This window comes from Megachile rotundata, chromosome 11, assembly GCF_050947335.1.
Source record: "Megachile rotundata isolate GNS110a chromosome 11, iyMegRotu1, whole genome shotgun sequence".
Lineage (NCBI taxonomy): Eukaryota > Metazoa > Arthropoda > Insecta > Hymenoptera > Megachilidae > Megachile > Megachile rotundata.
Genome location: NC_134993.1, coordinates 11,707,147 through 11,732,107, shown reverse-complemented (window position 1 = coordinate 11,732,107; position 24,961 = coordinate 11,707,147). Strand labels below are relative to the sequence as shown.

Here is a 24,961-nt window from a genome sequence, read left to right as displayed (position 1 = left end):
ATTTAGTAAATTTTGTAGATTTTATAAATTTTGTCAATTTTATCAATTATGTCAATTTTTGCAGATTTTATAAATTTTGTAAATTTTGTTTATTTTGTTAATTTTGTCTATTTTGTGTATGTAGTAAATTTATTAAATTTAGCAAATTTAGTAAATTTTGTAGATTTTATAAATTTTGTCAATTTTATTAATTATGTCAATTTTTGCAGATTTTATAAATTTTGTAAATTTTGTTTATTTTGTTAATTTTGTCAATTTTGTGAATTTAGTAAATTTAGTAAATTTAGTAAAATTAGTAAATTTTGTCAATTTTGCAGATTTTGTAGATTTTGTAGATTTTGTAGATTTTGTAGATTTTATAAATTTTGTAAATTTTGTAAATTTTGTAAATTTTGTTAATTTTGTAGATTTGCAAATTTTCAAATTCCTCTACTTCCATCATATTTAATAAATAAATCTGCAAGTACCATAACCTCAAAACTATAACATTACACCCATACATAAAATTTATACTAAAATTCAAAAATCTAATATAATTGATATTTTCAAAATAATTCCAAAGTATTATTATCTACAATATTACTCCTCCAACCCCTAAAAATAAATAAATACCATAATAAGCACAATAAGTACCATAACCTCAAAATGTCTACCCATTTTACTCGACGAAGTTTATTCATCAAAACCTGAGTCCTTCCTTATTCTGAAATCACTGAATAATTAATAGCAACACACAATCAGTATTCAGACTACGAAGTGAATGTACGCGCACACTCCGTAGAGAACTGGACTCGATGATAATTAGCCATTACAGCAGTTTAATCAATAGCCTGATTGATATAGGCGAGGTGAATGTAAACAATCAGTGTATTTCAGTGTCACAGGCTATATAGCGTTGCTCCAAAAGCTGGGGTTGTGAACCCCAGCAAGGTAGCCAACCAGCCAGACAGAGCAACATGAAAGGGGGTGACCCAGACACCCCCTCCACTGCGTTGTTTGCATGCACGCGGAGTACCATAATCTAAGGGTTAAATGCAGAGCGACAACAATAGTGTACAATTACTGCTCGAGAAAATTTCGGGATTTTTTATTGTTTTTGGTGGGTTTTTGGGGTTGGTGGTTCTTTGGGGTGGGAGGGTGGAGATTTTGGAATTTGGGGAGTGGGGGAATTAGGGAGGTGGGGATTTGGGGAGTTGGGAAATTAGGGAGTTGGGGATTTAGGGAGATGGGAAATTAGGCAGTTGGGAAACTAGGGAGTTGGGGATTAAGGGAGTTGGGAAATTAAGGAGTTGGGGATTTAAGGATTTGGGGATTTGGGATATTAGGAAATTTTTAGTTGGGGAATTAGGGAGTGGGGGACTTGGAGATTTGGTAATTTGGGAATTTGGGAATTTGCAAGTGTGGAAATTTGGGAAATTAGAAAATTATGAGTTGGGGATTTGGGGAGTTGGGAAATTAGGGAGTTGGGAAACTAAGGAGTTGGGGATTTAGGGAGTTGGGAAATTAAGGGGTTGGGGATTTGGAAATTTGGGGATTTGGGATATTAGGAAATTTTTAGTTGGGGAATTAGGGAGTGGGGATTTGGAAATTTGGTAATTTGGGAATTGGGCATTTGCAAGTGTGGAAATTTGGGAAATTAGGAAATTAGGGAGTTGGGGATTTAGGGAGTTGGGAAATTAAGGGGTTGGGGATTTGGAGATTTGGGGATTTGGGATATTAGGAAATTTTTAGTTGGGGAATTAGGGAGTGGGGGATTTGGAGATTTGGTATTTTGGGAATTTGGGAATTTGGGAATTTGAGAATTTGGGAATTTGGGAATTTGGAAATTTGGGAATTTGGGAATTTGGGAATTTGGGAATGTGGAAATTTGGGAAATTAGGAAATTATGAGTTGGGGATTTAGGTGTTTGGAAATTTGGGAAATCAGGTAACTGGGTATTTGGAGATTTGAAGATTTGGAAATTTGGGAATTTGGAAAATAAGAAGTTTGAAAATTTGAAAATTTGAAAACTTGAAAATTGAAAATTTGGAAATTTAGGAATTTGAAAACTAGTGATCTAAGGACTCAGTGATGAAATTTGAAATTTGTTAATTTAGAAATTTGAAAAAATTCTAAAATCCAAAAATTCAAAATTAAAAAAAAACGTAAATTTCTAAACTCCCAAATAAAAATACTGGAGAAGTCTATAAATTTTCTAAGTATGAAATTTCACGTCTAACAACGATTGTAGATAGTTCAGGGTTGAAAGAACTCCATCGTACGAGCGTGTTAAAAGATTACCAGTTAAACCCACAGGACACTACTTTCCCACATAATGTTTTGCAATTAGCCTTTAAGCTCTCTCCGTTAATTAAGATTAATGGCCGTTCGTGATGTTAGAGAGTAGTTGGGATGATTGTTTGGACTGCTTCGAAAGTGATAAATTTTCACCGAGTTTTCCCTTTCGTTCTAGACGTCACGGTTAACGGTCACCGGTAAAATTGAACGTTGTTACGGTATGCCGATCAGGAGGTCAGTAATCTTAACATCTTTTTATCTGGTATAGGGGAAAGGAACCATAAATCTCTTTAACTTGTTAAATTTAGATAGATCATGCTTTCCTCACTTTCTCATTATCAAATTTTTTCGGATTTTTGTATTTTCGAGTTTTTGAAAAGTTAGGGTTTTTAATTTGGAAGTTCTTGAAATTTCATGTGTTTAAATTGTTATATTAACATTTGCAAGATTTTAGGTATTCAAATTTTGTAATTCTCAAAGTTTACTCTCTAATTTCCTAAATTCCTACTCTCTAATTTCCTAAATTCCTACTCCCTAATTTCCTAAATCCCCAAATACCAAATTTCTAAATTGAAAAATTCTCAAATCCTAATATTTCAATTTTCTAAATCCCCAAATACCAATTTTCTAATTTCCCAAACCTCCAAAGCCCTACTCTTTAATTTCCTAAACCCCCCAATTCCTACTCTCTAATTTCCCAAATCCCCAAATATCAAATTTCTAAATTGAAAAATTCCAAAATCCTAATATTTCAATTTCCTGAATCCCCAAATACCAATTTTCTAATTCCCCAAATCCCCAAAGCCCTACTCCCTAATTTACTAAATTCCCAAATTCCTACTCTCTAATTTCCCAAATCCCCAAATACCAAATTTCTAAATTGAAAAATTCTCAAATCCTAATATTTCAATTTCCTAAATCCCTAAATACCAATGTTATAATTTCCCAAATCCCGAGACCCCTACTCTTTAATTTCCTAAATCCCTACTGTTTAATTTCCTAAATCCCCAAACTCCAAATCTCCAAATCCCCATATTCTAAATTCTTCAAATCTCTAAATCTTCTAATTCCTTACTCTTGAAGTGCCTAAATTCCCAAATTCTCAAATTCCCAAATTCCAAAATCCCTAAATTCCCTAATTTTCCAAATCCCTAAATTTTCATATCTCCAAGTTCTAAATTCTCAAAATCTTCAAATTCCTCACTCTCTAAATCCCTCAGTCCTTAAATTACCAAATCCCCAAATTCCTCACTCTCTAAATTCCCAAATCCTCGAAATCCCCAAAATCCTCAAAATCCCCAAAATTCCAAAATCCCCAAATTCCTCACTCTCTAAATTCCCAAATCCTCAAAACCCTCAAAATCCCCAAAATCCCCAAAATCCCCAGAATCCCCAGAATCCCCAAAATCCCAAAATCTCTGAAATCCCTAAAATTCCAAAATCCCCAAATTTCTCACTCTCTAAATTCCCAAATCCTCGCAATCCTCGCAATCCCCAAAATCCCAAAATCTCCGAAATCCCCAAACACTCAAATTCCCCCATTCCCTAATTTTCCAAATCCCCAATTCTCCAAACATTTAAACACCCGCCACATAAAATCCCACAACTCTCAAATCCCCAAAAAAGCGCTCCTCAACCCGGCCACCGCAGAAATCCGATCAGAGAACGCCCACACGATAGTACTACTTATCATCCGGTTTCTTTCCACCTTCTTTTTCGCTCGCATTGCATCGGGAACGAATGCATCATATTACGTTTATCGTGCGTGGGCGGCGCAACGGTTTATCAAGCAGACAGGGTTTTGCACCCCGTACCATTCGCTCCGACTAGGGTTCTAGAAGCTGCTATAGTCATTCAGGAGGGGCGGAGTGGAGAGGAGGGAAGGGGGAGTTGGTCGAATGGAGGGGGTGTCTGGGGCATATCCCCTCCACGTCTGGGGGCTTCCCAAACCCCAAACGCATTTCCCGGGGTTCGCAAATCTCTCGTTCGCGTCCCGGCGACGCTGTTCGAAACTTTCCCGATGGCACACTTTCCGGGGAACTTGCTCGAGACGCTTCCTCGAAATTCATTTTGAATAAATATCCTATGTATTTTTGGAGAAAAATAATTTTCCTATTAATAAATATTTTTGGACAAATATGGAGATGTTTTATGAGAAACATTGATTTTAATGACCTCGAATATTTTGACAAGGATGTTTTGAAGAATTCTCTCGATATATGGCCGCTTAGGCTATAAGTTTAAAGATATTGGCAAAAATATTTTTTAAATTATAATTATTTTTATAGAGAAGTATATACTGTATCGATTTCGGTGATCTTGAAATATGTTGTCGAGGTAGGTATTTTGGACAACTTTCCTCTCTATATATGACCACCGTTTGTCTTTAATTTCGGAGATATTAACAAAAATATTTTTTAGAGATAATTTTTTCTAGAAAGTTATAGACTGGATCGATTTCGATGAACTTGAAATATGTTATCAAGGTTGGTGTTCTGAACAATTTTTCTCTCCATATATGACCACCATTTGGCCTTCATTTCAGAGATATTATCAAAAATAGTTTTTAGCGATAATTATTTCTAGAAAGTTATGGGCTTGTTCGATTTCGATGATCTTGAAATATGTTATCAAGGTTGGTATTCTGAACAACTTTCCTCTCCATATATGACCGCCGATTGCCTCTACTTTCAGAGATATTTGCAAAAATGTCTCTCACGTGATATTTATTTATAAAAGGTGTTACAATTCACCGATTTCAATAATCTTGAAATATGTTATCAAGGTTGGAATTCTGAACAACTTTTCTCTCCATATATGACCGCCGATTGTCTCTACTTTCAGAGATATTTGCAGAAATGTCTTCCACGTGATATTTATTTATAAAAGGTGCTACAATTCACCGATTTCAATAATCTTGAAATATATTATCAAGGTTGGAATTCTGAACAACTTTCCTCTCCATATATAACCGCCGTTTGCCTCTAGTTTCAGAGATATTTGCAAAAATGTCTCCTATGTCATAGTACATCTTTTGCCTTGATATAATTATTATCTTATTTGTTATTATTTTGTAAATATTCATTATTTTGTAATGGGTTAGATTTTTGTGATTCAGAAAGAGGTAGGAAGAATATTACGGTGAGAACATAACGGTCGATACGTGCAATTCGTTGACATTGATCCAGCAAATTCGTTATATAGCTATCGGTGAGTCACCGTGGCTCAGTGCCCTTCAACCAGCGCCGTTCGTTTCCTAAACTGGATGCCTGGAAACCTGCTATGTGGGTCCTCCATAGAGCATGGCAGATTTATTTAGAGAAAATGACATAGGGGAAAAATTGGGACATTCTTTACTTTCATGGTTTGAGGACGATGAATTTTGTGATTTGAAGAATTTTTAATTTGGTATTTGGGGATTTAGGAAATTAGAGAGTAGAAATTTGGGGATTTAGGAAATTAGAAAATTGGAATTTTGGGGAATTTGCAATTTGGAAGTTTGGTATTTGGGGATTTAGGAAATTAAAGAGCAGGTATTTGGGGATTTAGGAAATTAGAGAGCTGAGATTTGGGGATTTAGGAAATTAGAAAACTGGTATTTGGGGATTTAGGAAATTAGCGAGTGGGAAATTGGGAATTTAGGAAATTAAAGAGCAGGTATTTGGGGATTTAGGAAATTAGAGAGCTGAGATTTGGGGATTTAGGAAATTAGAAAACTGGTATTTGGGAATTTAGGAAATTAGCGAGTGGGAAATTGGGAATTTAGGAAATTAGAAAATTGGTATTTGGAGATTTAGGAAACTAGCGAGTGGGGATTTGGGGATTTAGGAAATTAGCGAGTGGGGATTTGGGGATATAGGAAATTAGAAAATTGGAATTTTGGGGAATTTGCAATTTGGAAGTTTGGTATTTGGGGATTTAGGAAATTAAAGAGTAGGTATTTGGGGATTTAGGAAATTAGAGAGCAGGTATTTGGGGGTTTAGGAAATTAGAAAATTGGTATTTGGGGATTTAGGAAATTTGAGAGTAGGGATTTAGGGATTTAGGAAATTAAAGAGCAGGTATTTGGGTATTTAGGAAATTAGAGATAGGGATTTGGGGATTTAGAAGACTAGAATTACTATGTAAATAAAATGTTAGCATCGTTGCTGATTGATTACCTTAGACATTGATCTATGTATCAAAAGAAAGCTTGATAGAAAGTTATTTTCAAGTGGATGGCTACCGTTTAATTAGAGTTTGGTTAATGAATAATTCAAATTGGAAATCAAACGCCATCATAGCTGAAAATGGACGCGATAACCGGTGTGAACAAACGAGGCAAGAAGCGTGAAAGGAAAAAGGTTGTTGATTGAAAATAATCTGTAGTGAAAGTGAATTAAATGTGCACTCTTGGACAATGTAGGTTAAAGATTATATTATAGTATTTTTTAATTTAAAAATTACTAAATTTCGAATTATTTTATTATCTGAATCTCCAAATTAGTACTCTCTAATTTCCTGGAGCCCCTAATAACAATTTCCTAATTTCCTAAATCTCCAAATAAAATATTTGCATATTGCAAATTTCCCAAATTTTAATTTTATAACTTCCTAACTCCCTAAATCCCTTCTCTCTAATTTCCTAATTGCCCAGATCTTAATTTCTCTCTTTTCTAAATCCCCAAATTCCAATTTCCTAAATTTTCAAATCCCTACTCTCTAACTTCCTAAATCTCTAGAGTCCTACTCTCTAATTTCCCAATCCCTAAATCCCAAATTCGTAATTTGTTAAATCCTCACATTTCTGCTCCCTAATTTCCTAAAGCCCCCAATACCAATTTCCTAAATCTCCAAATACTATATTTCCAAATTGCAAATTTCCCAAATCCCAATTTTATAATTTCCTAACTCCCTAAATCCTCACTCCCTAATTTTCTAAGTACCCAAATCCCATTCTCACACTTCTGTCAATCCCCAAATCCCACTTTCCTAATTTCCCATATCTCTAAATCCCTACTCTTTAATTTCCCAAATCACCAGAGTTCTACTCTCTAATTTCCCAAATCCTCAAATTTCTACTCTCCAATTTCCAAAATCCCCAAATACCAAATTTCCTAATTGAAAATTCCCCAAATCCCACTTTCCTAATTTCCCATATCTCTAAATCCCTACTCTCTAATTTCCTAAATCACCAGAGTCCTACTCTCTAATTTCCCAAATCCTCAAATTCCCACTCTGCAATTCCCTAAATCCCCAAATACCAAATTTCCTAATCGAAAATTCCCCAAATCCCACGTTTCCTAATTTCCCACATCTCTAAATCCCTACTCTCCAATTTCCTAAATTCCCAAATACCAGCTGCATACTCTTCCACCAAACCTTCCCATATATTTACCATCTGAAAAGTCCCAATACCTTCCCCCACAGTTCCCCATAAAGAAACTGACCGTCATCCAAAAATATTTCCTACGTCCATAAAGCCACCATCTTCCACAATTTCCCAAAACTTCCACAAAGGTCTTCCATAAATACCCGTAGACCGTCGTCCGCCAAAACCAACAACATCAAAGCCGTTCTAAAACGCATATCCAAGCGCACGCTGAGAGATTGATGGTCGTCGAGTGGTAAAACTCGGCGAAAATGAGCCGAGGAGCATAAAAGTGGCACAATTGGTTCAGTGGGGCGGTGCCCCTGCGTCCTTGGCTCGGGACAGTGAACCCTGTGCAGACTCGTGCGGTGCCCCATGCACTTCTCAGCCCCCTCTGCTCGCCCTCCAAAGAACGAGCTGCACCCGTTTCGCACATATGCAACGTCCATTCCTGGTTGTTTCGCTCGGAAACTTAACTGGGCCCTGCGAGACCGACTGCGCATGCGCGGGAGTTATCGCGCATGCGCGAGAAAGGAACGAGGAAGAAATGGAGGAAGTTGGGAAGGTTACGGAAGATTTTGTCGTGATTGTGGCAAAGTAACAATTGTCAAGTAATAGACTAGGATAAAAAATAACAATCTACTAATTGTTAAATATTAATAACCTTAACTGTGTGAGAGTAGTATCAAGTTAAGGTTATGATTCTCTTATATTGGAGAGTAGTATGAAGAGCATAGAAGTGATCAAAACTTGAAAAAAATAAAATAGTGAAAAGAATGAGAATACAGAAATGATAGCTGATACTATGATATGTATATGATCTTTAAAAATGATACCTGAGTTGCAGTATTATTGATAGGAGGTGCTGATACGTCGTTACGTGATTCGGTGGTGGGTCACAAGCTAGCAGAAACGTTTACGCCGAAACACGCACGTAGGCCATCCTCGAAAACCTGCCATAACTTCAACGTAGTCTTTTTGCCATTTCATCGAAGTCCCAAGAATTCGAAAGCCGAAGGACATCGACAGGGAGAAAAACATGCGGGAGCATCCTTTTCAAACGTATTGACGCGTGCGCCATATAACAGAGTACATTTCTTGTGCTGCATTCCGATCTTGGGAACTGGATGAAAGAAATTGGGGTATGGACTTAGTGTTTCATTTCGAAAGTCAGATTTTGGGATTTTAGAATTTGTATGATTGTTGAGGTATCTGTATAGTGTGGCGTTAATCTAGGTAGATTAGGAGGTTAGGCTGGGTTGTCATTAATGAGGTGGATGTCGATGGGTATTTCAGGTTTTGAGATGGTTAGGTAGGTCAGATCCTAGATCTACAGACACTGAATTAACCTAGATAGATACCTAAATCTTCGGATCTCCAATCATCCAGATACCTAGCTCTTCAGATCCCCAATTCTTCAGATACCTGGACATTCAGATTCCTGTTTCGTTAGATACCTAGACATCCAGATACCGAAATCTTCAGATCCCCAATCATCCAGATACCTAGATCTCCAGATCCCCAATTCTCCACTTACTTAGCTTTCCTAATCCCTAATTCTCCAAATACCTAGCCATCCAGATTCCCACATCTTCACATCCCTAATTCTCTACATATCCATCTCTCCATATCCCCATATCCTCATCTACCTACTACTCCAGATCCAGATCAAATTCCAGGTTCAAATCCCTAATTCTCCACATACTCAGTCCTCCAGATCCCTGCACAAAATACCTAACTCATCAAGCTCCTCAAATCTCCACATACGTACATCTCCAAATCTCCGTCTGTCAAATACTCAACATCCCAAATACCTAAATCCCCAGATTCATAAATGTCCAAATCACTAGGTTAGGTTGGACTGTACTATTCCAGCTGTTTGTACATTTGATGTCCTAGAGATCTCAATCTGCGGATGAATCTCCAAATCCCTACATGTCCAAATATCTACTTCATTTATACTTTGTGTGAAACTAGTTAAGATATTGAAAAGAACAATTTTCTAACGTTTACATATTACATATCTGCGAAGGGTCTCTATGATTTTGAAGTTGAACTTGTATGACCGTATACCTAACCTTATCAAATTTAATCTGATCGGTGATCAGGTTAGGTTATACTGTTCGGGTCGCCGTCAGGTCCGGCGCGAGCCAGAGTCGAAACCGGTTAAGTTTGATTTCGAAGTTCACCCGTTACCTCTCGGTTGTTGGCCGTCGCGACGCGTTATAGAAAAAGGAGATAAGCGGCGGTCCCATACCGAGGCATCGCCACGGACTCGTAAGCGCACGCGGAATTCGATGTAACAGTACCGAAAGTTTTTCGCGAATGTCTCGGAAACCGAGAGCGAGCGGCGGTTACGTGCCACGCGCCCGCCACAAGATGAGCTCCAGGAATTCAGAGGAGCTCCGCTTTCCTCGTTTTTCGATCCGATCGATGCACGCGACAGCCGTCACTAATTCGCTCGTGCCGAAAATACGTGCGAAGCGAGGAATACACTTTTCGAACCGATCTTCCGTTCGATATTCCGCCGCTCTTCTTGTGGCGCGCGAACGGTACAGGTAAAATTTCGAAACAATTCCTGTAAAAATCATTGAAATAGATGATCGGTGGTTCGGTAGAGAAATCTTTCCCAATGACTTATTTCAACAAGAAGAGTTCAACCTAGAAGAGCGGCAAAACTGACAAGCGACAATTGATCTTCCACCACTTTAAAAATCGTCGTAACAAATGATATCCTCTTGTGTATATACCAAGGTGAAGTATACCTGTTCAACCGAAGAAATGAAAAAAAGTCGCATAATAGAATCCAGCTAGTTCGTCAGCCTCAGCTTTCGACGCAGCTGTTCGCGAAGCGGCGCGTGTTCGCGCGACATTGGGCATTGCACTCGGCGCTTCTCTCGAGGGCGGTCTCCCGGGTTGATGCACGCGGAATGCAGCCGAACTTGGCCGAGGTTGCACGAGCATCGCTCGGGCCGCAGTCGCAGCTGCAACGGTCATCGGGTTCGATGCACTTTGCGCTCGCGCGCGTTTCAGCATGCACGATTCTGCACGAATGACTCAGCCGAGTGAGGCGCACGAGGGATACGACCTTGACCCGGCTGCACGTAGGTGCATCGCACCTTCAAGAGCCACGAGGGCTCGACCGTGCTGGTCCAGAAATTCATAATTTATCTTCCAAAATCTAATCTTCTTTACTGATGTATCTTAATCAATTTTACTCGTGTTTGCATTAAAATTCAAGTATATGGAATATGTGTTATGTTCTTGTATTGTAAGGTCTTATGTGATTCATGTGTGAATCACATGTGTGAATGTTACATTTATGTATAATAGTTTGTAGGTGTACTTTATTATGGATGTATATTATTCGTTTGTATTTACTACATTTGTATGTGTACATTATTTATTTTCATATGTGGAACACATATGTATGTACAGTATTTATTTTTGTATATGGTGCACATATGTGTATGCACATTTTTTATTTTTGTATATATTCTACATTTATTTATTTGTACATGGTTTATTTTCATATGTGTACTACATATGTGTATGTACATTATTTATTTTCATATGTGTTGCTCATATGTGTATATACATTTTTTTATTTTTATATATGTTGTACATTTACATATGTGTATATTATTTATTTTCATATGTGGAACACATACGTGTATGAACGTTATTTATTTTCATATGTGTTCTACATATGTGTATATACATTTTTTAATTTCATATGTGTTGCACATATGTGTATGTACATTATTTATTTTCATATGTGTTCCACATATGTGTATGAACATTATTTATTTTCATATGTGTTCCACATATGTGTATGAACATTATTTATTTCCATATGTGTTCCACATATGTGTATGTACATTATTTATTTTCATATGTATTCTACATATGTGTATGTACATTTTTTATTTTCATACGTGTTGCACATATGTGTACGTACATTTTATTATATACATTATATGTACACATATTCCAAATTCATATGTGACTTATTTGTACATATATACACATTATTATCTCGAAAATAAAAATTCATAATATCAAAATAACCAAATCCCATCATAATAGCCATGCAAGCTCCTTTGTTACAATTAATCTATAAATACCAAACCCCTCGACCCGTCCAAATAATCTAATCAAAATTTTTACTTCAATTGACAAACGAAATTATTGTGTATCGCAGATAAGCCATACATAAAGTTCCGTACATCCCCCCGTTATTTCCCGTGGAATTATCATTCTGTTGTTCTTGTCAATCTCATTATTTGTTGCACTACTTCGGATCTTCAAGGTCTGTCTGCCATTTCATTCGAGGTTATTGTGCGAGTCGCGAGTTCATTGTAACCAATGCCACCGCGCGGAGATATAATATATTTTTTTTTTTCAACTAAACAAGCTATCGTGAAAGAAACTGATACACCGAAACGTACACGCACACTGGAAAGAGAGACATGTGTTGATCGGATGACACCGAGAACAATGGTGCTATCGTGGTAATTGACCACGCAGGATGCACCGGGAACACTTTCAACGAGCACATTGTTGCATAGCTATCGTTACGAGTGCAATTTATGGTAATCAACGAGGTTCTTGCAAATTTTATTTGCTTTGTTTCCGCTGTTACAGGTGGATGGCTCATAAGTTATTTAATCTCTTCAAGGTTCTTTCTTTGAGGTTAGGAGGATTTTTTAGGTTAGGATGTTTTTTTTAGTTAGGTTAGGTAATTGGCTCATAAGTTATTTAATCTCTTCAAGGTTCATTTTTTGAGGTTAGGAGGATTTTTCAGATTAGGAGGTTTTTCTAGGTTAGGTTAGGTAATTAGCTCATAAGTTATTTAATCTTTTCAAGGTTCATTTTTTGAGGTTAGCAGGATTTTTTAGTTTAGGATGTTTTTTCAGGTCAGGAGGTTTTTTTAGGTTAGGTTAGGTGGATGGGTCGGAAGTTATTTAATCTCTTCAACGTTCATTTTTTGAGGTTAGGAGGATTTTTTAGGTTAGAATATTTTTTCAGGTTAGGAGGTTTTTTTAGGTTAGATTAGATAATTGGCTCATAAGTTATTTAATCTCTTCAAGGTTCATTTTTTGAGGTTAGGAGGATTTTTTAGTTTAGAAGGTTTTCTTTTATTTTTTAGATTAGCAGTGTTTTTGAGGTTAGGAGGCTTTTCTTAACTTAAGAGGTTTGTTTTTAGGTTATGAGGAGATATGGTTTGATTTCTGAGTGTAACTATGTTTTACAATTCTTACATTTGACACGCGTGATGTTCTCATAGAAATTGTTTTGCGCGATTTAACAATTGTATGTATAATTAAGTTTTTTTCATTGCACCGTTTGTTTTCTTCGACGCAGTTCACTTTCGAAATAAGCAAAAACCGTAATTGCGATTTCTAATTGTTTAGAGATTTAATTCGAGTGAAAGTAAACCATTTTGCGGGATAAGTTATTTCTGCCGATTTCACGCGATATTTTTAGCGTATTTCGTATGGATCTGTCTAGTTTTTATTGGTTTTTTCGTTAGAATTATTGTGTGAGGTGCGAAGAGTCGATTTTAGAATTTTAGAAATTGACAATTTTATAATTTAAAAATGTGATAGTATGAGAATTTGACAATTCTACAATTTTATAATTAAAAAATTCGACAGTATAACAATTTGACTATTTTATAATCTTACAATATAACAATTTTACAATTTCACAAATTCACAACTTCACAATTTTACAATTTTATAATTTAAAAATGTGACAATATGAGAATTTGACAATTCTACAATTTTATAATTAAAAAATTCGACAGTATAACAATTTGAATATTTTACAATTTTATAATTTTGCAATATAACAATTTTACAATTTTACAAATTTGCAACTTCACAATTTTACAATTTTACAATTAAAAATGTGATAATTTGAGAATTTGACAATTCTACAATTTTATAATTAAAAAATTCGACAGTGTAACAATTTGACAATTTTACAATTTTATAATCTTACAATATAACAATTTTACAATTTTACAATTAAAAATGTTGACAATACAATAATTTCACAATTTAACAATTTTACAGTTTAACAATTTCAAAATTTATAATTTTGCAAGTTCACAATGCATATATACAAATACACCTTCCTATTGTACCTAAAAAAGACTTTCAATTCAGCGAAACTATCTTTACACTGACAAACAAAAACAACATCTAACAAAAACGCCAAGTGTAACAAATTATATTTCAAATCGCCCGCCAATTCCTACGTCCCTGATTCGCGATACATCAACCAATCAGGCGAGTCCTTCCTATCCAAAATGGCGTACCTCCTCTCCGCCACTAAAATTCATTAAAATTCAAGCTTTGAACTCCGTCCATTCCTAAGTCCACGCATATCCTGCGATTTCCCAAGAATCCCGCAATCCTTTTACGATCAAAGAACTAATTCCTCCAAACGCATAGTTGAAACAGTCCTCGGGTTCAACGTCTCCCGGCGCAGTCTAAAAGGCCCTACCTCCTCTAAGTATCTTTATAGAACACAGTGTCATCGACATGCGACAGGGTGTATCCATCGTAAAGGTCAACGCATCCATTGTGCGCGAGTTTATCGTTTCGCCGAAGCCCAGAAAGAGACGGTGGATCGCTTTCATGAAAATTCCTCGGTCGAGAGAGGGAAAAAAGAGGTATCGGTCACTTGTCATTGAGCAGCGCGCGATCCGTTTGAACGTTCCTTTTTGACCCGTGTTTGTGGTCGATCATCTCGGCTCCTCGAGAGTATTTGCGGCTTGTTATCTCGGCCCGAGTAAATCTGGACTGATAGAATGTTATTGTGGCGGTTCAGTAACTCGATGCCTTTCTTCTACAACGGTGTAACAGTTCTATCTGCGGTGATTAGCTGTGCACACGGACGCCATTTTAGTTCTTGCAGAGGAGCAAATAGCCGGTGGTAAACAGAGCGGATGGAGTTAGGTTAGGTTATATTCTTTGATACGTCGGGGGATATTCTATCAAACTAGGTCCTCTAAGTTTTCTAGATTTTTTAGATTCTTTAGGTTCTTTAGAGACTTTAGTTTCTCTAGGTTTTTTAGGTTTTCTGGGTTCTTTAAGTACTTTAGGTCCTCTGGGATAGGTTAGATTTTTCTGAAATTAATTACTCTAGGTTTCCTAGGTTCTCTAGGTTCTCTAGGTTCTCTAAGTTCTCTAAGTTCTCTAAGGTCCCTAGGGCCTCTAGGTTCTCCAGGTTCTCTAGGGCTTCTAGGTTCTCTAGGTTCTCTAGGTTCTCTAGGTTCTCTAGGTCCTCTAGGTTCTCTATGTCCTCTAGGTTCTGTAGGTCCTCTAGGTGTTTTAAGTTCTCTAGGTACTGTAGGATCTTTAGGTACTCTAGGTTCTCTAAGTTCTCTAAGTCCTCTAGATTCTCTAGATTCTCTAGGTTCTCTAGGTTCTCTAGGTTCTCTAGGTTCTCTAGGTACTCGAGATTCTCGTTTGAAATTAGGTCCTCCAGGTGTCATCTTGAACTGAGGCGGTCCCTTGTTAGCTTAGGACTTACAGTTTCTTGTGAATTACGCTTTTCAGATTGACTCTATAACTAAATTTTCTGGATGAATTATTAGACTAGGACCAATAGATGTTTTCCAGTAAGTAGATTCTCTACATTCAGCCCTTTAGGGCGACTTAACTCTGATAGTCCAGAAAAGTCGATGCTCAGCCTTCAGGTATACCCTTGTTAGCTTAGGACTTACTGTTTTTTATGAATTACGCTTCTTAGATTGACTCTATAACTAAATTTTCTGGATGAATTATTAGACTAGGACCTATAGATGTTTTCCAGTAAGTAGGTTTTCTACATTCAGCCCTTTAGAGCGACTTAACTCTGATAATCCAGAAAAGTCGATGCTCAGCCTTCAGGTATACCCTTGTTAGCTTAGGACTTACTGTTTTTTATGAATTACGCTTCTTAGATTGACTCTATAACTAAATTTTCTGGATGATTTATTAGACTAGGACCTATAGATGTTTTCCAGTAAGTAGATTCTCTACGTTCAGCCCTTTAGGGCGACTTAACTCTGATAGTCCAGAAAACTCGATACTCAGCCTTCATAATTCAAGTGATGCTGCCAGAGAAGTCCAAATTTGGTCCTAACTGGATCTAACCTTCCAGAGAAGTCCAGATGTGGTTCTGAAGAGAGTTCTAGATGGAACCTCTAAGGAAAGTCCAAATGTGATCCTAAAGAAAGATGTGGATCTACCCTTCCAGAAAAGTCCGAATGCGGTCCTAAAGAAAGATGTGGATCTAGCCTTCCAGAAAAATCCAAATGCGGTCCTAAAGAAAGATGTGGATCTAGCCTTCCAGAAAAGTCCAAATGTGGTCCTAAAGAAAGATGTGGATCTAGCCTTCCAGAAAAATCCAAATGTGCTCCTAAAGAAAGTTTTAGATGCAACCTGCAACAAAAAATTCCAAATATGGTCCTTAACAAAGTTCTGGACCTAGTCTTCAAAAAAAAGACCAAATCCCATAAATAAGCTTCTAATCTCAGCCTTCCAGAAAAGTCCAAATGCCATGAATAAGCTTCTAGGCCTACCCTTCCAGAAGAGTCCAAGTGTCCCAAAGTAGCTTCTAGACTCATCCAGAAAAGCCTAAATGTCTCAAAGAAGCTTCTATACCCAGCCTTCCAGAAAAGTCCAAATGTCCCAAAGAAGCTTCTATACCTAGCCTTCCAGAAAAGTCTAAATGTCCCAAAGAAGCTTCCAACCCATCCACAAAAGTTCAAAGGTCCTAAAGAAAATTCTAGACCCAGCCTTCCAAATGTCTCAAAGTAGCTTCTATACCCAGCCTTCCAGAAAAGTCCAAACGTCCCAAAGACTCCAACCCATCCAGCTAGGTCCAAATATCCTAAAGAAAATTCTAGACCCAGCCTTCCAAATGTAAATCTCCCTTCCAAATGTTAGCTACAGCCTCCAAAGAAACGACAGCCTCCGAAAAAAATTGCAAGAGTCCCTAAAGAAGATTCAATAATCAAATACCTGAAGTACCACCTTGTACCAGTGCCCAAAGAAAATTCTAGAAGCGTCCCCGCATGCGGCCCTGATTTTGCGTGGCTGTCCAGCGCAATTATTTAAATCAGCACGTCGACCCGGTGCTTAGAGCAAGGTTACCGGGATGCATCGACGATTCATCGTGGCTTCTCCCTCCTCGGACCAACAGCTACGGCCGCGTATTTATACATCAACGGAGGGATGTATTTCGGTCCGCTGCGATGGCGACGGCTTCTAACCTTGAACTGATGAACATCCACCCGACAGCCGTGTCCTGAGTTATTCCTGGACGGTCACCCCGGACGACGCATTAACTAGCACCACTTTCGCCTAGATCTAGTCGGGAAGCCATGATGTCAGCCATGCGGCCGGCAACTTTCGTCTCCACTCTTGTCTCCTCCTTTTACCTTGTTACGAAATCGGACTGCTATCTTCTTTCTGTGTACAGTCAGGGACAAATCTTTAAATATGACAAACAGTGCAAGCATTTGGTGACTTTTAGGGATTTTTGAGGAAATTGTATGGAGTGAGCGTTTGGACTGGAATTAGGAGTTTTGGGTTTGGGGTGTTAGAGTATGGGAGTACGAGGGTTTCTCAAGATAGGGATTTGGGGATTTGGGGATTTGGGGATTTTTGGGTGGGAATTTGGAGGTAGAAGTATTTCAGGAGGTTTAGGGTGCATAGGGGACTCTAGGGACTTGATATAGGAGTTTTGGGTTTGGAGTGTTAGAGTATGGGAGCACAGGTGTTTTTCAAGGTAGGGATTTGGGGATTTGGGGATTTGGGGATTTGGAGATTTGGGGATTTGGGAACTTTTGGGTGGGAATTTGGAGGTAGAAGTATTTGAGGAGGTTTAGGGTGGATAGGGGACTCTAGGGACTTGATATAGGAGTTTGGGGTTTGGGGTATTAGAGTATGGGAGCACAAGGATTTCTCAAGGTAGGGATTTGGGGATTTGGGGATTTGGGGATTTTTGGATGGGAATTTGAAGGTACAAGTGTTTGAGGAGGTTCAGGGGTGCATAGAGGAATCTAGGGACTTATATAGGAATTTTAGAGTATTAGACATTTGGGGATTCAGGGATTTAGTAATCCGGATAAATGTGGGATTCAAGGATCTATGGATATGAGAATAGAGATTTGTTGACACACCTACTTTGGGACATGGTATTTGGGGATTTTGGGACTAATTCCCCATATCCCTATATAACGAGGTTTAGGGATCAGTCGATGTGGGAATAGGGATTTGATGACATAGGAATTTCGGGATTCAGGAATCGACGAATGTGGGATTCATGGATCGCTGGATACCAGAATAGGGGTTTGGTAGTCCAGCTACTTTGGGTCATAGGTAGCTGGTGATTTTGGGACTAATTCCCCATATCCCTATATAACGAGGTTTAGGGATCAGTGGATGTAAGAATAGGGATTTGATAACATAGGAATTTGGGGATTTAGGAATCGACGAATGTGGGATTCATGGATCGCTGGATACCAGAATAGAGATTTGGTAGTCCAGCTACTTTGGATCATAGGTAGCTGGTGATTTTGGGACTAGTTCCCCATATCCCTTCATAACGAGGTTTAAGGATCAGTCAATGTGGAAATGAGGATTTGATGACATAGGAATTTGGGGATTTAGGAATTAACAAATGTGGGATTCATGGATCGATGGATATGAAAATAAGGATCTGGTGATGCACCCACTTTGGACTATGGAGGATTCCCCATATCCCCATATCTCTCCCACATAATCCTTGATATTCCCTAAACGTCTGATCACTAAACTAAGTACTAACGAGGTAAATACCTAAATGTAAACTTCACTAAGCTTGCCATAAGTGACTAGGGAGCACATGGGTACTCGTCCCTGGGCCCACCGCTCTAACGTTGAACTTGACTTTCTTGACGCAGGTTGTCTACCACTGCGTGATCGACCCACGGTGGTCGGAGGGGTTCGAGGATATGAAAGTCGGAGGGCAAAGTAGCGAGGGTGGCTAACCCAGGGTGAGGGAAAGTGCAATGTCTGTCTGCCCCATTCCCTCGGTCGACGTCGTCGGCGTCGGCGTCACACATCGGTCTCGTCTGAGGGACAGAATGCACGTAACACACGGGGATGAGGATGAGCGACAGCAGACGCCGACAGCGGTAAACATAGTGCTCTTGAAAAATAGAACACTCGTTAGCGTATTCGAGCGTGTCAAAAGGGGGCTGGGAAGGGAATGGTCGGCTGACTTTCTTGCCCTCCCTCTTTTTGTCTACTCTCCCTGGATAGCACGAGTCCTGACTCCGCTCTTTTCAAACGGCGATTTAACGAGGATCCAGAACGCCTGGCTTCGTTAAAAATAATTAAGGAACCTGGATCTTTAGGGCGATTCTAGGTTGACACGCGTTGGGATTTCGGGAGTTTGGCGTGGAAATTTTGTCTTTTATTTTTGGTGACTTTTTTGGTGCAAGTAGAGGTTTAGAGGAGGTGTTTGGGTAGTTGGATTCATTTGTTAATGTAGAGTGTATAGGCATAGGCATATAGGCATAGGCACATAGGCATGTAGGCTGTATAGGTATATAGGCATATAGGCTATAGGAATGTAGATATACAAATAGGTATATAGGTATGTAGCCATATAGGTATACAGGTATGTGGGTATATAGTCATATAGGCATAGTCATATAGCCATATAAGCATATAGGCATATAGGCATGTGGGGATACATAGGCATATATGACGTACATAGACCTATATAAACCTTGCATATATTCTAAAACATCCCCATAATTTTATTGAATTTCAAGGTCATTAATAGTAGGTCCCTCTATATGGCCAATAAGGCACCATCAAAGGCAGATATAGGCATGTGAAGATACATGGGTACATATGACGTACATAGACCTATATAAACCTTGAATATATTCCAAAACTTTATCCTCATAATTTTATTGAATTCCAAGGTTCCTTAATAGTAGGGTGTCCCTCTATATGGCCAACATGGCACCATCAAAGGCAGATATAGGCATGTGGGGATACATAAGGATATATAACGTACATAGACCTATATAAACCTTGAATATATTCCAAAACACCCCGACAATTTTATTGAATTTCAAGGTCAATAGTAGGTCCCTCTATATGGCCGCCACGGCAGCATAATTCCTCATCCACCGTGAAATAAAATTCTCCAGTTCCCCGGATTATCCGCAAGGGTAAACGTATCACGTTCCACGAAGTCGGAAGGCAATTTGTTACGGGCAGCGACGCAGAGGGCGTTTTACCGAGCAGTTTGGAACGGGGGCATTGGTGCCATCCTGGCTGCCGCTGCATCTCGGTGCCGCAGCATCCCGCAAGGAACAAAAAGGCGATCGTGCGAGCTTGCAGCTTGGCACCGTCTCAGCAGAGTTGAATGCACCGTCTAATTTTATGCACATCCTCGTGGAACACTGTTTTTCTCTAGGTCTAGTGCAAATACCTTGTCCTTTCGCCTCGCGGACGCGTCCCCGGGACACACTTTTTGCGCGTCTCGAAAGCTTTTCCTAACCTTTCTTTTCTTCCGCGATAGAATCAGATGTTCTGATTTCTTTGCGGGATGCTTTGGATGGGTATGGGTTCGATGGTAAATGTATGGTAGACGAACCAGGTATAGGCGTGTGGGATACATAAGAAGCTGAGATGCTCAACTACTAGTTACATTTTGGCAGATAAGAATATCAATAACTGATGTAATTCGCGCTATCTCTCGAGACGATTCACATGTAGTAGTAAGAGTGCATCACAAGTGCGTCAAGAGTGTGTCACGAATGCATTAAGGGTGCGTCAAGAGAGCGTCATGACCAAGTCAAGAATATGTCATCGGTGTGTCAGGAGTGCGTCACGAGTGCTGCACGAATTTGTCAAACGTGCGTCACATATGCGTCAAGAATGCGTTAAGAGTGCGTCAAGAGTGCGTCATAAACACGTCAAGAATGTCATCGGTGCGTCAGAAGTGCGTCACGAGTGCTTCATTGGTGCGTCAAGAGTGCTTCACGAATTTGACAAATGTGCGTCACATATGCGTCAAGAATGCATCAATAGTGCGTCAAGACTGCATCAGAGTGCGTCACGAGTGCGTTCCGAATTTGTCAAACATGCGTCAAGAGTGCGTCACGAATATGTCCAAGATGCGTCAAGAGTGCGTTGAGACTGCGTCATGAATATGTCAAGAATATGTCATCGGTGCGTCAGGAGTGTGTCATGAATTTGTCAAACGTGCGTCACATATGCGTCAAGAATGCATGAATAGTGTGTCAAGATTCCATCAGAGTGCGTCACGAATTTTCAAACGTGCGTCAAGAGTGCGTCAAGAGTGCGACATGAATACGTCAAGAATATGTCATCGGTGCGTCAGGAGTGTGTCATGAATTTGTCAAATGTGCGTCACATATGCGTCAAGAATGCATCAATAGTGCGTCAAGATTGCATCAGAGTGCGTCACGAATTTTCAAACGTGCGTCAAGAGTGCGTCAAGAGTGCGACACGAATACGTCAAGAATATGTCATCGGTGCGTCATGCGTGTGTCATGAATTTGTCAAACGTGCGTCACATATGCGTCATCCTTAAAAATCTTCTCCAAAAGTCACCTAATCCAAAAGCAAATAAAATGAATCTATCAGCCGCGATCGAAATCGGAACAAGAAGTCTCCCACGAAGAATCGTCGCATTCGAGGAATCGCAAAAAGATGCAAATGACCGGCGCAAAAGGGGTGAACCAGAAGAGGGTTGAGCAGAACGCACGCGCGTCCTGGAACGTGTTCTTGCACAGGTTCGGATCGCGACTACGTAACAGAAGCATCGAGCAAGGAGGAGGGATTTAATGTTCGTCTGATGCGAACAGCCAGCAGAAAGGAGGCTCCCTCTTTTGAATGTCAATGTCTTTGTCTTTTGGACGCGCCATTGCATCCCACGTAACGGTTCCCACTGGCGTAGCTGACGGGCTCTGTTCTGCTGCTTGCAAAACACTTTTTCTTTCTGTGATTTTTCATTGTATATTCTGTCACTCATTCGATGGAAAATAATATGTATGCATTGTTAAGTATAATTATATACAGAATAATATTTGTTATGGAAATTTGTTCAATTTTTACTGTAGTGTCATTCCACGTCAAACCCATCACTATTGGACCTCACCATCTGCGATTTCGCTCTAATCAAAATATGTTATAGTCCACGTGAAATTAGGGGGGGTTTAAGTCATCATTTTGCCGGTTTCAAATTTGTTAAGGAATAACAAGCCTTCAAAGTTTGCAATTTTTGCCCACTTTTGCGAAAATAGGTTTCACTCACGAATTTTTTTCTCAGAAACTACTCAACCGATTTAGCTAAATTTTTTTCTGTTTTATTCACAAAGGATTGGGCGATTTTAAAATATTTTTTTTAATTCCGTCAATTTGTTATGGAATGTTGCAAAATTTAAACAAACTCTGTTTTGCGTTTTCTTCAATGAGGGGCGTAAAGGTTGCAATATATCGAGAGACTTCTCCAGCAAAAGACTACGTTTAATTGTAAAATTATTGCAACAAGAGATAACGGAAGATACTAAGCTTTCTATTTCGATCCACTTCATAATCGTATTCCTATCCGCATGAAAATCGGTTTCCAAGCCAAGGAGCCAAGCGAACTTCCCGACCCTCCGAGGTGAACGCAGGGGAAGCAACTGTGGCGGAGGTTGCGGAAGGGTCGGGGAATGAAACAGCAACAGAAGTCGGAGAATTCAATTACAGAAACGAAAAGGAAGGAAATGGAGTCTCGAAGAAACAAAATACGTGTAGATATACTCAAAACATGGTACTGCAAAGCGCTATGAAAGGGAATTTACGCTGTGTGCAGTGGCAGATAAATTTAGTTACCCTTGGGAAAAACGGCGATATAGGAGGAGGGATTTCTACGATGTTATACTTCGTAATTTCCTGCTTGTTAAGGACACGCTAAATAATTACTCGTTGGTGTTCACAAATTTTTATATTCTTAAATTCGTGGATAGGCAAAATTTTCAGGTTTCAATTCTTAGGTTGCTAGAAATATTCCTAGATTGTTAAATTCTTAGATTGATAAGCATCAAGTTTCAGAAATCCCTAGATAACTAAATTTCTATGTCTCTAAATTTTTAGATTACTAAATCCCTAGATTATAAAATCACAAGGTTATGAAATCCCTGGATAACCAAATTTCTACGATCTAAAATCCCTAGATTGCGAAATCACTAGATTCTGAAATCCCCAGATAACTAAATTTCTATGTCCCTAAATTCTTAAATAACCAAATCTTTAAATTATAAAATTACAGGGTCACGAAATCCCTAGATAACCAAGTACCTACGTAACAAAGTCCCTAGATTGCAAAATCACTAGGTCCTGAAACGCCTAGATAACTAAATTTCTACGTTCCTAAATTCTTAAATAACCAAATTCCAAAATTATAAAATTACAAATTTACGAAATTCCTGTATAACCAAATTCCTACATCCAAAAGTCCCTAGATCTCCAAATTCCTATGTTCCTATAGTGTTATACCACTAAATACCTATATTGTAATATCCCTAGATTTCCAAATATCCTTTTCCTATGTCCTAATATTCCTATATCCCCAAATTCATAAGCTGGAAAATACCTCCATTCCAAAAAATCCCTAGATCTCCAAATTCTTGCATTCCCATATTCCTATACCACTAAATACTTATATCTCAATATCCCTAGACCCCAAAGTCCCACATCCCAATAATCCTAGATACCCATATTCCCAAGCTTGCAAGCACTTACATTCCAAAATTCCCTAGAGCCCCAAATTCCAATATTCCCATATTCCTATATCACTAAGTACCTATATTGTAATATCCCTAGATTTCCAAATGTCCTTTTCCTATGTCCTAATATTCCTATATCCCCAAATTCATAAGCTGGAAAATACCTCCATTCCAAAAAATCCCTAGATCTCCAAATTCTTGCATTCCCATATTCCTACACCACTAAATACCTATATTACAATATCCCTAGATCCCCAAAGTCCCACATTCCAATATTCCTAGATCTCCAAATTCCTAGATCCCCAAATTCCCAACCCCGCAAACACCCACATTCCAAAATCCCTAGACCCGAAATTCCGTTCCCCTTCGAATCCCCCCATCGCCACAGCGGTTTCCCGACGTATTCGGTAACCGTCGAAGATCGAACACTGACCCCTTCCCAATTTCCCCGAGGATGTCGAACCTAACCTAACCCGGTCGAGCGATCGTAGAAACAAAAATAGGGTGCGCGCGACATTAGCGACGGAATAAAGGTAAAAATAGAGCGCGGAGCAGGAAGGTGAACGAAGAGGGTCTCGGCGAGGAAGAGGGAGAGGCATCCAGTCTGGCTTCAGGGTTCTGGAAGAGGAGGTTGTACGCTAGGGAAAGGTAGGAGGTTGAGGTCGTCGCCGTTCGCGGGAACGAGGCATTGACCTCCAGTGAGTTAGGATGTCTGCCGGTATTGATTCGGCGGCGGTGCAGCGGACTCGGGGGCGGGTGAAACAGGAATACGGGAGTACCGGGATGTCGGAGAGGGTTGGCGGCCTGTGACGCCTGCAGGGACACCCCTTTGGTAGGGGCTCGGTGCGCCAGACCGAGAAAGAGACGCTGCCCGTCAAGGGCGAAACAGAGAGAAAGGGTGCAACGTGCTGGGGCAAACTTTTCTCTCGCTCGTCATCTGCCCTTCTCGCTCCCCTTTTCGCACCGGCGAAATAAAAAAACACGAACGAGCAGACAGGGCGGTTGCCAACCTGAAAGACCTATTAAAAAATACGGACCCGAGAAGATTCGACACTTATCACTGATGGACGCCATTTTGATCATGGAGTTGTTTCATTGGTGGAATTTGTGTTGACAAGGAAATTTGACGTTGACAAGGAAATGAGTTAAGTGTGGGCTGATGGCTGGTCAGCTTGTGGATACTTGTGGACACTGCCTTTTGGGTTCAGCTTGTGGATTTGTGGATTTTTAGGGATTTGGGGACTTAGGGAATTGGGAAATTAGGTAATTTGGAGTTGGTGTTTTGGGGAATTGGGGATTTGGAAATTTGGAGATTTGGGGGTTTGGGGATTTGGGGCCTTAGGGATTTGAGGACTTAGGGAATTGGGGACTTAAGGATTTGGGGACTTAGGGATTTGGGAAATTAGGTAATTTGGCGTTGGTGTGTTGGGGAATTGGGGATTTGGGGGTTTGGGGATTTGGGGCCTTAGGGATTTGAGGACTTAGGAAATTGGGGACTTAAAGATTTGGGGACTGAGGGATTTGGGGAC

General features: G+C 39.3%; 1 protein-coding gene across 1 annotated transcript in view; it reads right to left on the bottom strand.

The window, feature by feature from the left end:
* Positions 1 to 13,528: 13,528 nt before the first annotated feature.
* LOC105662294 (uncharacterized) overlaps positions 13,529 to 24,961 on the bottom strand; it is a 39,396-nt gene continuing 27,963 nt past the window's right edge. The window contains exon 2 of the mRNA XM_012283567.2: positions 13,529 to 17,100. Within this exon, the coding sequence (XP_012138957.2) occupies positions 14,760 to 15,137 (378 nt within the window). The 5' untranslated portion in view covers positions 15,138 to 17,100 and the 3' untranslated portion in view covers positions 13,529 to 14,759. The remainder of the gene's footprint in view (positions 17,101 to 24,961) is intronic.